The 14614-nt window shown below is 49.3% G+C and overlaps 1 protein-coding gene across 1 annotated transcript in view; it reads left to right on the top strand.

Moving 5' to 3' along the window:
* The window catches only part of LOC135398816 (mucin-2-like), a 47506-nt gene that overhangs the window by 29910 nt on the left and 2982 nt on the right, over nt 1-14614 (top strand). The window contains exons 13-17 of the mRNA XM_064630310.1: nt 3637-3785; nt 5152-5258; nt 5526-5629; nt 7427-7551; nt 10005-14609. Coding sequence (XP_064486380.1) covers nt 3637-3785; nt 5152-5258; nt 5526-5629; nt 7427-7551; nt 10005-14609 — 5090 coding nt within the window. The remainder of the gene's footprint in view (nt 1-3636; nt 3786-5151; nt 5259-5525; nt 5630-7426; nt 7552-10004; nt 14610-14614) is intronic.

The following is a 14614-nucleotide window of genomic DNA, read 5'->3' on the forward strand; positions in this document are numbered from 1 at the left end:
ATGTGGCGTATGCACAAGGGATGAATTTTAGGGCTTTGAGCGCCACGTTACCAGAACGGACCAATCATAAAGCTTTGCACACGTCACTTTTTGGGTCGTTTTGGAGACGCAACCGGGAACATCCGCCCAGTAATTCTGAAACTGCCCTTAGAACGGCTGTGCAAAGAACTGTAAAACCAAAACCGAAAAACTAGCCATGACGTCACATGGCTGACCCCCAATTTCAGCTTGACCTTCATGTGGGACAAGGCACCTCACCTGATTCCTTCCTCCATTGCTCCTGTCGTACATTGTGCTAGTAACTAGCACAATGTGCTAGTAACTAGCACTAACATTGTGCTAAACGTGCTAGTATTGTTTGAAAATGGTGTAACTGGAATTGTTCCACTAAAAGTACTGAGAACCAGGGCGGTCGGACTCTGCCATGGAAGCGTTACCACAAGGGAACTGCCATCCGTTGGTCACGGAAGGCGTTGCCTTCCGCTGACTGCCTGATTCCGCTAGACTTGACTTGCTTGCTTTCCTAAATTCTTCGCTTGTTATGTAAATTTGGCCTACTATATGTGCGTATCTCATATACAGGGTGTTTCTTTTTGTCTGCAACAAATTTTCATAAAAAGGGGAGTTTCCTTATAGGACGCTTTTGTCATTGGATTACTCGACGGGGCAGCTACTAGGAAGCCGTATTTTTTCTCAGTTACTGGGGACTAACTAACAGATATATTTTAATCAGCTTTTTAATTGTTGACTTTAGGGAGCACATTGCATTCGCGATATTGAAGCCTGATGTGCACATGATGTGCTAGAGGCACTGATGAAGCACAAAGGTAATTACAGCGCGCGCTACGGACTTTAGAATTTGACCGCTGTCGTCTACTGTAAACCGCAAGTGGTCGGCAAAAGAGCGTCAGCGACATTGATATCTCCGCCGTCACTTAACGTCACAGAAAAGCGTCATACGCAATGTAGGGAACCCTTATCGCGGTATGTTTCACGATGTTTGTTTTGTATTCTTTTTGCTTTCTTTTCTTCCTTCATGTGCTCTGAGTCGCTCGCCGTATCACTCCCTCTCATTCTGCTGGGCACGGCTCTCACCCTTCCCCGGTACGATAAGCGTTGATATGTAGCGGTGATGCACAAAGCAAAAAATAAAACAAGAAAACGAAGATCGTGAAACATACCGCGAAAAGGGTTTGCCTGAATTGCGTGTGACATCTTTCTGTGACGGTGAGTGAGGGCCGATATATCGATGTCTCTGTCTCTTCTTTGCCGATTACTTGCTGTTCACAGCAGATGACGGAAGTAAAACAGTTAAAGTCTGTAGCGCGCGCTGTGATTACTTTTGTGCTTCATCAGTGGTTGGAGCTCATCATGTGGAGATCAGGTTCTAATATCGCAATTGCAACGTGCTTTCTGAAGTCAATAATTAAAAAGTTGATTGAAATATCTCTGTTAATTAACCCCTTGATTGAGAAAAAAAATACGGTTTCCTAGTAGCAGCCCCATCGACTAATCCAATGACAACAACAACAACAACAACAACAACTAAATCATGACTATGGCCTAGGGTGATTCACCGCTTGAGAGCAGTACCCTACCCCATTACACGAGAAGCATGAGATGTGAAATATGAAAATGAAGTTATGTGCAAGTACAACTCGAACTCCCGTCGTCTGGTTGCGCAACGCTATACGTCGCACAAAAGGACGAAGCACATGAAAGAAGCGCCAATGGTCCTTGAAGTGCAGGGGTGGACCCTACAGCGTCTGGAGCAAGCCGGTAGCCAAGAGGAACTCCAAGAACATCAGAAGTCCTCGACGGTGTTGGACATGGCTCTGACATGGGCCAAGAATTGCAGCCAGGTTGAACGTCTGTCGGCTAGCACCACTCAGCTGAGCACAGAGTTGCCGCCTCTCCGTTTCGTAGAGCTTACATTCTATTAGGACGTGCTCAATGTTCGCTTCAACGCCACATTTGGAGCATAGGCAGCTGTCACAGTATCCGATTCGGCACTTGAATTGGGGAGTGAAGGCAACGTTGAGAAATCCAATGACAAAAGTGAAAGTGTCCTAAGGCAATCCCCCTTTTTATGAAAATTTGTTGCAGCTATAAAGAAATAGCCCGTATATTTGTTAAACAAATTAACAGCGAATATTTCCACTTCATTGCTTGCTTGTGTGCTGTCGTCCGTACGCCACTTTATTATTACAGAGACTCCATAGACCGGAGCATGCAAGGGATGGTGGGTGGTTTCGGTTTTGCATACTTCCACTTCCCGTTGGTTCTCAGAGCAGCATGAAGATGACGGTTAACAGTGTGTGTGGTCATCTTTGGATTGCTGTTGTCTTCGGAAATGCGTACCTATAGTCCTTAGGGTTTATTTATTTCGCTCGTAAAGCATACAAACGCTGCTTCATATCACTGCTTCAACACGTCATGAGGTGTAAACATATTCATCCGTGTCGCTGGAAAGCAAAGGGTTGGCGGTGCCGTATACGATCTCAAAGATAACTTAGATAAGATATCATTCACAACGTTTACATTGTCATACCTAAAGGAAGGAACGAGGGCCTCGGCCATGGGAGCGCGCTCATTCACCGTGTCGAGCGCCGCTGGCGGCAGTGACCCAACTAAAGTCTCGTGACAGCCGTTCCTCCAACTTACAGGCCTCTTCTAGGGGGCGCGCTCACACATCGTGTACTAATTAATCATTAATTTACTAAATGGTAGCTCTCTTGCACTTTCTAACAGGCTAGGTGGCGTATGCTACCGCCCGATACAAAGGTCAATCCATCCTACAGCGCCGCTAGCGGCAGTAACCCAACGAATGTGTATCGTGACAGTCGTTCCTCCAAGCTACAGGCGCGCTACCCTATAGCACTATAAATTCAACACGGACCCAGAAAGGCAGATACTATACGTTACGTACACAATGTACAGGGTTTGCCTCGCTTCCTCCGTTTTCTACATCGGCCCGTTTCGTCGTTCTGTTATCCCACGTGCCTGTACAGGATTGCTAACAAACGGAGCAGCTCCGCTGTGGTTCGGGGACATAAATTCGTCCACTAACACTGTCCACGATCAACGGATGGCTGCGCCCTGGCGGCGGAGTATAGGAGGATCCCATTGTCGGCGCGCCAAGTTCGTTCTCTATAGAGCCCTCCTATATTAACACTATGCTGAGAACCCAGCGCGACCAGGGTTGCCGAAATTGAAGTATGCAATTAGGTTTTTAAGCTGAAACTGCGGAAAATTTGGAAGATTCCTGACCTGACGGTTGTGACTGCTAAACAAAAGGGAAATGTACGATGTCCCTACATTCCAGAGAGTTGGTTTGGGGGGGGGGGGGGGGGAACAACATATTCACACGTATATTGTAGGAAATGTCGTTTCGACCATTTTCGCAAAATTCAATATCCTTACGTCTCCAATTTCGCTTTCTAATGTGACGTCACAGTCGGCTCGCGCTTGTTTATGAAACCGAAACTGCGTGAAGTGAGATTGTTCGTTGTCTCCAGTCTGCGAAATCGTGTGCCTCAGTGAAGCTCTGGTTATCTAGATATACTAATTTAATTCACTATCTAACCCCTAGATAACCTATATTGCCTTGTCAAAAGCTTGTTGTTCGCCCTACAGAATTTGTGGCCGAGGACTTCCAAGGGACTTTACGTACCATTATGGCTCTGCGGACGACGCCAAAACTTACAATCTTGTCTACAAGGCTGACCATGTGAGACGGCGAGGCCATTTTAGGTGCATGCTCGGAAGACAAGCAAGACCTCATGGTGAGAGTTGCTAGTAACATTAGCAGCAAGGAGTACGAGGCCTTTTTAGAAAAGCAAGCGCTAACTGTGGCACGCAGAAGAACAATAACATTCCCGGTGTGCGCAGCAGCAGCGTCAGCCGGGGTAAACCATTACCGAAGCAGACGACAGAGCAGTGTCCCTCAAAGTTCCCATGCTGCTTTGCGCCGCGCGCTTGGTGGCGCGCGCATCTTTGTAAAACCGCGTCAACTGTTTACCGGCTTCCTCAAGTTCAGCGAGGTCCAGCAATATGGTGAATCCATCACAACATTTTGTGCGGTGTATTCGCTTCATGTGAAGCGCTTGGCGCGTGCGAATGTAATACACCTTTGTCGCATTCATGTAGACGCAATTATTGCGGTTCTACATTCGGCCTCTATCTAGAACACAACAGCAACAACACTAGGTACTGACGATTAGATGTGCTGTTTCACCGCGGTGGTGCGGTACCCTACCCCACTGCACGTGGAACATTATATGAAGATGATGAAGGAAGGATGAAAATACGAGAAAGAATTTAAGCGTCTGGAGCAACCTAGTGGACGACAGGAAGTCCATGAACAGGTTAAGAACCTGACGATGGAGCACATGATCTTCATAGGAGCCAATGAGTGCGGCTAAATTGAGCGATCTCTTGCTGATACGAGCGAGCTCATCACAGAGTATCCGCCTTTGCGGGCAGTAGAGTGCACGTTCCGTAAGAATGTGCTGGGTGTTCGCCATGACATTGCAGGTGGAGCAGCGGCTTGTGTCACAGCATCCGATCATGCACTTGGATTGTGGGATGAAAGCCACATTGAGGCGGAGTCAAAAGCAGGAGGAAGGTAAAATGGCGTAATAAACGGGCAGGGAAAGAAAACCACAAATTCGGGTCTACCAAATACACGAGAGATTGATCCGTGATGTCCCAGCGCCATTGCTGCAGAGCCAAGGATTGAAACCACGTATAGTTAGTAGTGTCCTCCTGTCACCCCTCGACAGCACAATGGGCACAGCTGTCGGGGACTCATGGAGCTGTTTCTGTTGGAGGGATTTAGAAAACCACATATTTTGTACCCACGCAGCATGTCGCCACACTAGGCTGACACAGCTTACGTGTAAATATACTCGAATTATGCCATGTATTTTATATGATTTCGTCCTTCCATGTCTTCCATGTTAGTGTCATCCTTAAGACGCATGATTGCTCCAGCCTTTTGTTGACTGAAACTTTCCAGCTCATTGCGCACACACATGAAAAGTGCACATACTGCATCATAAGGTGCCAAACTGTTACGATTCAGTGCTTTCTTCTGTGTTTCATATACTTGCCAGACTGATGGTGTGTTAAGTTGACATTAGGTTTCAGGCGTATACTCAGCGGACCTTTACTCCAATATGAGTGGCAGGATAGAGAAAAAAGTTCAACGGAATCTCTTTATGCATGGCAAGCAGGAGATCATCTACTATGTTGTGGTAAGTACGTAGCATCTTTCAGTCTGAACAGATTGCAAGCAGTAACAAAGTTTTCTGTGCGTGATATAGAACATGTCATTGGGCTGTTAGTACTGGATATACTGCTGTAACAGTGCTAAAAAACGAGACGACAGGCACAAGACAGCGCTTTGTCGTGTGTCTGTCTCTCTTTTCTTTTCTTTTTTGTTTTTGCGCTTCAATACCAGTTTTTCTGCATGTCTAAAGCCTAAGGACATTGTAATGAATACGTGTGTTCGTGCATTATAGGCTCCACCTGACACAAAAGTTCGAGTAACGTGCCACCATTTCAATGTTGGCGCAAAGAACGACCCGTTCTGCACGAAGAGTTACCTTCAGATAGATGGAAAACGGTAAGTGTAACAATAACTGGAACTAATGAAATAATCTGATTAATAAGCTGAAGAGAATGCGTAGAGCGACCTTGTGACGCAACGTACATTGCTGTTCATCATTGCACCAGTTCACATCTGTTTTCGTGGGTAGCTGTACCCGTGACAGACGGACACATTTAAGGCCTAAAGGCGAACGAGCGTAGAAATGCGGGGTAGTTGGTAACTGTACGTAATGCCTAAACCGTAGGCCTAAATGCCTACTGTACATAATGGCTAAATCGCCTGAAGGCGGTTTCCCACTGCCTGCGGGAGCCCGGAACGGCGTCCGCAACGGTCGAAATATTACTTGGAGGACGCCGGAGGTCCGTTCTCCGGCGCCGCCGTCCAAGTAGTCGCTCCCTGCGCGACTCTCGACGGCGGATGGCAGCGACCAACCAATCAAAGCGAAGAACAAGACGAGGTCCGTAGCCTCTGTAGCGCTTGAAAACAAACGATTGCCTCGTAGCGCGCGTGGAAGTCTCGCTTCCCTCACCCTTGTCGGTTTATCTCGACAGTACGGCGGACCTCACTGAAACCCTAAGACTGGGGATAAAACACAGACACGACACGGACGCGGTCACCACGTTCGCCCACACGACCACACCACACCACACCACCCCACAAACCCCACCGCCACTGCCTTTATTTTTCGACCAGCTCAGAGTTGTGCCGTCTTATACGAGGTAGAGAAGGAGTTTCCAAAGGTGTAGTGAATTCGAGTAAATGAACACACTTTCTAATGAGCATGGACGCACTTGCACGAAACAAGTCGCATACCTTCCACCAGGTGGTGGACGGCTGGGAAAATGCCGTGCCTTCATAGGCAATCCTACAGATAATACTTCGTTACACAGATGAATGTTAAGGAGCCCCTCAGGGTGTACAAGAAATCAAAGAGCCAAGTGCAAGCTGGGTTGATAGTTTAATGACGCACGTATCGAATGAATATGAACCATGAGGATACGCAGGACGAAACCAATGCTATCACAGTGGCCCGCGGTTCCTAAATACAATAGCTATTTAATTTAGCATCTAATTTAATGGTAACTACAAACCTTAGTTGAGCAATGACAGTGTGCTACGGGTACACGACTGGAAGTGTCATACGCACCTGCATGTCCAGGTATGCAGATAATCCCCGCAGATTCAGCAAGGGTGAATCGAAAGTTGCTCACATTTGTGCGTTGCAGGACGTCACCTGGTTCTCTGAAAAAAAATGAAAAAAAGGAAAAAAAGAAAGAACTACTGAAGTGCGCAATAGACCTCGTATTGCCAACTGTAGGATGGGACATAGATGGGACAAGCGTAAGCTTGCCCACATCACACTTCAAAAATAAAGCGCCACCTGTGGCACGCAGGGGCTCATGGGCACTTACGGCGCCCTGAAGCATTACGAGATGGCCAGAGGCGGAAGTAGAGGAAGAACAACAACATTCCCAGTGTGCGCAGCAGCAGCGTCAGCAGGGGTAAACCGTAACCGAAGCAGACGACAGGGCAGTGTCCCTCAAAGTTCCCATGCTGCTTTGTCCCGCGCGCATGTTTTTAAAATTAGGGTGCCTGAATACTAGCTCCCTAGTATTGAGCTAACAGTGAGGCACCCTATTTAAAATCGTCCATTCGCGACTAGGCTTTGCACGTTTCCTATCACACTGTCACAACTCCTGCCCTTGCTGGTTCTGGCGCATTAAAGAGGTCCAATAGCGAATAAATGCCTGTCGATTGCATCGAAGACGTACATTGAATTGTGAGTCAGCGGGTACTCGCTGTGCATTACAGATTCTGTGGGTCCAAGGCGCCGAAAAAGGAAAGACTGACGTTGAAGTACAACCACGCAGCCATTCTGTACATGGATGGTGAAAATGCAACAGATACATTTACTTGTACCGTAGTAAGGACAAGGAGTAAGTTGCTTTTGCGTTTTATAGATGTAACAGGTGGCCCACGAAGGTCCCCCGGCTGAATAATTTGTAAATAGGTGGCGCAGTCTAAGAACTTTCTTCTTGCTAGTGATCCCTAGGACATCGGCCTAGAACTGAGTAGTCAGTGGCTCATTTGCATATGCTCATTAATTTGAAAAAAAACCGAAATTTTAATACATGACGGTAGAACCTCGAGACTACACGACGAGAACAGGAAGCGACTAAGAACAGGAACAGGACTACCTTCCGCAAAGTGCACATGCGTAAGCCCAGTCGGAGATCTCAATCGTCTATGAAAGATATCGCAATCCCACCAATGGCGGATCCAGGGAAAATCCGCTTGATTCTCCGCATCGGTGGGCCGTTCTCAGTGACTTTTCGTCTGCAAACTAAACCTGCGGACAAGCGCTTTACGAATCATTCCCACCGACTGAAACTCCCAATAGTTTCTCTGTCGGTGGTCTTTCGGGAGCTGCTGCGTAATGAACGATATACTTAGCTGCTGTGTGCGTCGCACAATCTCTTTCCTCATCGCTGACAATTTGCATTTCGCCATATTTCCACTGATTTCGACAGCAGATATACGTACGACGACCTCACTTGCTGTCCAAATCGAAACGATGTACCCACGCGGTCTCGCGAGTGTGTGCTCTCCGTCGTCCACAATGGACCATTTCCATATTCGCGTCGCCCCTGGCGGCGGAATGTCGAACGTCGTGTCTTTCCCCCCAATAAACATGGCAACGCTTTTCGGACTGGCACGTTGCGTGGGAAAGTAGCAAGAGAAGGTTGGAAGAAGAATGCGGAAAGTGTGACAGCGCATTGTACTCATTACCAGTACAAAGGGTTGTCAAATGTAGACTTCAAACGTCCGCGTAACCTCGAGACCGATTATCTCCCCCAATGAGCATGACAGTCGCCCGCAAATGGGTCCATAGTGATATTTTTCACTCAGAGGTGGCGGACGGAAGGGCTGGGCATGCGCATACGCGTTCCGACGTTTGATGGCGTGAGCCCGCTTCGAAAGGATTTATCGGGCGGTCACGCCCCGCTGTTTTTGTGTGGTAACTGCGCCCCGGTGCACTGAATAAACCTCTACCCGAGAAACGTCATCATGACGTTGGTAGACAGACTGAAACCGAAACAAATCGGAAGGGGAGAGCTGGGTTCCACGAATGAGCTTTTGTTCGCTGCCTCCTATTGAAAGAAAAGTAGGACAGAAGGTCGCGTCCCTTTCAGAGACCATCGTAATCCCCTCAAGACCATGGCTTTCGGGCGCGACCTTGTTCACCACTAGCTTTGAACGTAGTTCAACTCTACCAAATTCGTGGCGCTGTCGAACACTATGACGTCATTATGTTTACAAACAGGGAGAGGTCTATTGGTGACTCTGTGGCACACTATGACGTCATTTGTTTACAAACAGGGAGAGGTCTATTAAATCAAATGGACGCGAGCTGCTCGTTCGAAGAACATCGAACTCTAGGAAAAGGGAAAAGGAGGCAGGGCGCAGTACACTACGGCTGAAGCGTTCATTCGCTGGTTTTGAACCTTCGGGTTATGTTGTCTTGTTTTTAGTTCATCTACACTAAGCGTTCTCTATAATAAACAGGTAGAGGTCTATAGGGTTAAAAGTCGATGTGTTTATGATAGTAAGGGATCGTGAGAACCGTTTCCGGCAGAGTACTTGGAATCCGGGAAAATCATTTCATGGTCCCTGCAAGCAAAAACAACTTGAGATCAAGGAGCTTGTCGCGCAGACCTCTTGCATTCCACTGCATCACTGTAGCCCTCTTATAGCGGCTCTCCATGATGGAACGACGCGAGCAGGCCATCCGCAGCGAAAAGCTGCTGAACCTGAGGCAACGATGCGGCGGCAGGAAACGCAGAAACTATGTCTGCGTATGCAGATGACCGTTCACTACCCAGTTCTTGGTCGATGTCTCAAGGACCTTTACGAGAAAGAAATTTTTTCGATAGTGCCACCTGTTTACGAATTATGGAGACGGAGGACATTCTTGAAACACCCTCCGGGAGACGTGGTCAGGCTCGACATTGTCAGCTCTGCACCATAACACGCGAGTGTGGCTCACGAGGACGCTAGTGCCGCTCAGCGTGGACAGCTGGGTGGATGGGTTTAGACAAAGTCCAGTGCAGCAACTTCAGTGTCGGAACTGAGTGCTCTGCCGATAACGGTTGCAAGCGAGATAACTACCACAGCTGTCACGGTGAGCCACCGTCGCGAGGCATCACATGGGCGCCTACAACCCAGTCGCAAACCCGACTGTCAACGCTCCGCGATCCTGGCGTATGCGCGGAGCAACACTCGTGAGTTCGTGTTCCAAGTTTAGTTCGTGTCCCGATATGTCCAAAAAGGCGAATTCTGTGTCGCTTTATCACAGCAGATATGCTGCTAAGTAACATTGGCTTTGTAGGCGTCCACCCATGTGCCCTCAACATACCCGAAGTCTCGACTTCAACAACTACAGAAACACCGTTTACGAGTACGACCGAAATTCCAACGACACCAGTGACATATAGTACACCCACCGGAGTGCTTTCCACGTCCGAGACTCCAACTCAAACAACATGGACGCCAAGCACAACTACTGGAGAAACCACTACAGTGAGTCCAATTACGTTCACCACCGAAACTCCGACAACGACCGAAGTCATCACGCCCAGCGAGGGCACGTCCGAGACTCCAACAAGCACATGGTCCCCAGGAACACCTAGAAGCACAACTCCTCGAGAGACCACTACAGTAAGTCCACTTACAGTATCAACGGAAACATCGTCAACGGTCGAAGTCTCCACGCCCAGCGAGAGCACGTCTGAGACTCCAACAAGCACATGGTCCCCAGGAACACCTAGAAGCACAACTCCTGGAGAGACCACTACAGTAAGTCCACTTACAGTATCCACGGAAACATCGTCAACGGTCGAAGTCTCCTCGCCCAGCGAGAGCACGTCTGAGGCTCCAACGACCACATGGTCCCCAGGAACACCTAGAAGCACAACTCCTGGAGAGAGCACTTCAGTAAGTCCACATACAGTATCAACGGAAACATCGTCAACGGTCGAAATCTCTACGCCCAGCGAGAGCACGTCAGAGACTCCAACAAGCACGTGGTCCCCAGGAACACCTAGAAGCACAACTCCTCGAGAGACCACTACAGTAAGTCCACTTACAGTATCAACGGAAACATCGTCAACGGTCGAAGTCTCCACGCCCAGCGAGAGCACGTCTGAGACTCCAACGACCACATGGTCCCCAGGAACACCTAGAAGCACAACTCCTGGAGAGAGCACTTCAGTAACTCCACGTACAGTATCAACGGAAACATCGTCAACGGTCGAAATCTCCACGCCCAGCGAGAGCACGTCTGAGACTCCAACAAGCACATGGTCCCCAGGAACACCTAGAAGCACAACTCCTGGAGAGACCACTACTGTAAGTCCACATACAGTATCAACGGAAACATCGTCGACGGTCGAAGTCTCCACGCCCAGCGAGAGCACGTCCGAGACTCCAACAAGCACATGGTCTCCAAGAACGCCTGGAAGCACAACTCCTGAAGAGAGCACTTCAGTAAGTCCATATACAGTATCAACGGAAACATCGTCAACGGTCGAAATCTCCACGCCCAGCGAGAGCACGTCCGAGACTCCAACAAGCACATGGTCTCCAAGAACCCCTGGAAGCACAACTCCTGGAGAGACCACTACTGTAAGTCCACATACAGTATCAACGGAAACATCGTCAACGGTCGAAATCTCCACGCCCAGCGAGAGCACGTTCGAGACTCCAACAAGCACATGGTCTCCAAGAACGCCTGGAAGCACAACTCCTGAAGAGAGCACTTCAGTAAGTCCATATACAGTATCAACGGAAACATCGTCAACGGTCGAAATCTCCACGCCCAGCGAGAGCACGTCCGAGACTCCAACAAGCACATGGTCTCCAAGAACCCCTGGAAGCACAACTCCTGAAGAGAGCACTTCAGTAAGTCCATATACAGTATCAACGGAAACATCGTCAACGGTCGAAATCTCCACGCCCAGCGAGAGCACGTCCGAGACTCCAACAAGCACATGGTCTCCAAGAACCCCTGGAAGCACAACTCCTGGAGAGACCACTACTGTAAGTCCACATACAGTATCAACGGAAACATCGTCAACGGTCGAAATCTCCACGCCCAGCGAGAGCACGTCCGAGACTCCAACAAGCACATGGTCTCCAAGAACCCCTGGAAGCACAACTCCTGAAGAGAGCACTTCAGTAAGTCCATATACAGTATCAACGGAAACATCGTCAACGGTCGAAATCTCCACGCCCAGCGAGAGCACGTCCGAGACTCCAACAGGCACATGGTCTCCAAGAACGCCTGGAAGCACAACTCCTGAAGAGAGCACTTCAGTAAGTCCATATACAGTATCAACGGAAACATCGTCAACGGTCGAAATCTCCACGCCCAGCGAGAGCACGTCCGAGACTCCAACAAGCACATGGTCTCCAAGAACCCCTGGAAGCACAACTCCTGGAGAGACCACTACTGTAAGTCCACATACAGTATCAACGGAAACATCGTCAACGGTCGGAATCTCCACGCCCAGCGAGAGCACGTCTGAGACTCCAACAAGCACATGGTCCCCAGGAACACCTAGAAGCACAACTCCTGGAGAGACCACTACTGTAAGTCCACATACAGTATCAACGGAAACATCGTCAACGGTCGAAATCTCCACGCCCAGCGAGAGCACGTCCGAGACTCCAACAAGCACATGGTCTCCAAGAACCCCTGGAAGCACAACTCCTGGAGAGACCACTACTGTAAGTCCACATACAGTATCAACGGAAACATCGTCAACGGTCGAAATCTCCACGCCCAGCGAGAGCACGTCCGAGACTCCAACAAGCACATGGTCTCCAAGAACCCCTGGAAGCACAACTCCTGAAGAGAGCACTTCAGTAAGTCCATATACAGTATCAACGGAAACATCGTCAACGGTCGAAATCTCCACGCCCAGCGAGAGCACGTCCGAGACTCCAACAAGCACATGGTCTCCAAGAACCCCTGGAAGCACAACTCCTGGAGAGACCACTACTGTAAGTCCACATACAGTATCAACGGAAACATCGTCAACGGTCGAAATCTCCACGCCCAGCGAGAGCACGTCCGAGACTCCAACAAGCACATGGTCTCCAAGAACGCCTGGAAGCACAACTCCTGAAGAGAGCACTTCAGTAAGTCCATATACAGTATCAACGGAAACATCGTCAACGGTCGAAATCTCCACGCCCAGTGAGAGCACGTCAGAGACTCCAACAAGCACATGGTCTCCAAGAACCCCTGGAAGCACAACTCCTGGAGAGACCACTACTGTAAGTCCACATACAGTATCAACGGAAACATCGTCAACGGTCGAAATCTCCACGCCCAGCGAGAGCACGTCCGAGACTCCAACAAGCACATGGTCTCCAAGAACCCCTGGAAGCACAACTCCTGAAGAGAGCACTTCAGTAAGTCCATATACAGTATCAACGGAAACATCGTCAACGGTCGAAATCTCCACGCCCAGCGAGAGCACGTCCGAGACTCCAACAAGCACATGGTCTCCAAGAACCCCTGGAAGCACAACTCCTGGAGAGACCACTACTGTAAGTCCACATACAGTATCAACGGAAACATCGTCAACGGTCGAAATCTCCACGCCCAGCGAGAGCACGTCCGAGACTCCAACAAGCACATGGTCTCCAAGAACGCCTGGAAGCACAACTCCTGAAGAGAGCACTTCAGTAAGTCCATATACAGTATCAACGGAAACATCGTCAACGGTCGAAATCTCCACGCCCAGCGAGAGCACGTCCGAGACTCCAACAAGCACATGGTCTCCAAGAACCCCTGAAAGCACAACTCCTGGAGAGACCACTACTGTAAGTCCACATACAGTATCAACGGAAACATCGTCAACGGTCGAAATCTCCACGCCCAGCGAGAGCACGTCTGAGAGTCCAACAAGCACATGGTCCCCAGGAACACCTAGAAGCACAACTCCTGGAGAGACCACTACTGTAAGTCCACATACAGTATCAACGGAAACATCGTCAACGGTCGAAATCTCCACGCCCAGCGAGAGCACGTCCGAGACTCCAACAAGCACATGGTCTCCAAGAACCCCTGGAAGCACAACTCCTGGAGAGACCACTACTGTAAGTCCACATACAGTATCAACGGAAACATCGTCAACGGTCGAAATCTCCACGCCCAGCGAGAGCACGTCCGAGACTCCAACAAGCACATGGTCTCCAAGAACCCCTGGAAGCACAACTCCTGAAGAGAGCACTTCAGTAAGTCCATATACAGTATCAACGGAAACATCGTCAACGGTCGAAATCTCCACGCCCAGCGAGAGCACGTCCGAGACTCCAACAAGCACATGGTCTCCAAGAACCCCTGGAAGCACAACTCCTGAAGAGAGCACTTCAGTAAGTCCATATACAGTATCAACGGAAACATCGTCAACGGTCGAAATCTCCACGCCCAGCGAGAGCACGTCCGAGACTCCAACAAGCACATGGTCTCCAAGAACCCCTGGAAGCACAACTCCTGAAGAGAGCACTTCAGTAAGTCCATATACAGTATCAACGGAAACATCGTCAACGGTCGAAATCTCCACGCCCAGCGAGAGCACGTCCGAGACTCCAACAAGCAGATGGTCTCCAAGAACGCCTGGAAGCACAACTCCTGGAGAGACCAGTACAGTAAGTCCACTTACTGTAACCACCGAAACTCCAACAACGCCAGGAGGCACAACCGCCAGCGAGAGCACGACGGAGTCCTTGACGCCTTCAACAGTGACCACAACGGTCTCAAATGGGACATACATACGCACTGTGTCCACCGTAATCGCACCTTTGCCAGGAACCAAAGTGACCACATTACGTCCTACAACAATCATAACACTGCCACCAGGAACACCGCCCACGATAACAGCTTCGACCACTCCATCGACGACGGGGGAGACCACTACGTCAGGTATG

The sequence above is a fragment of the Ornithodoros turicata genome, chromosome 6, assembly GCF_037126465.1.
Source record: "Ornithodoros turicata isolate Travis chromosome 6, ASM3712646v1, whole genome shotgun sequence".
NCBI classification, from domain to species: Eukaryota; Metazoa; Arthropoda; class Arachnida; order Ixodida; family Argasidae; genus Ornithodoros; species Ornithodoros turicata.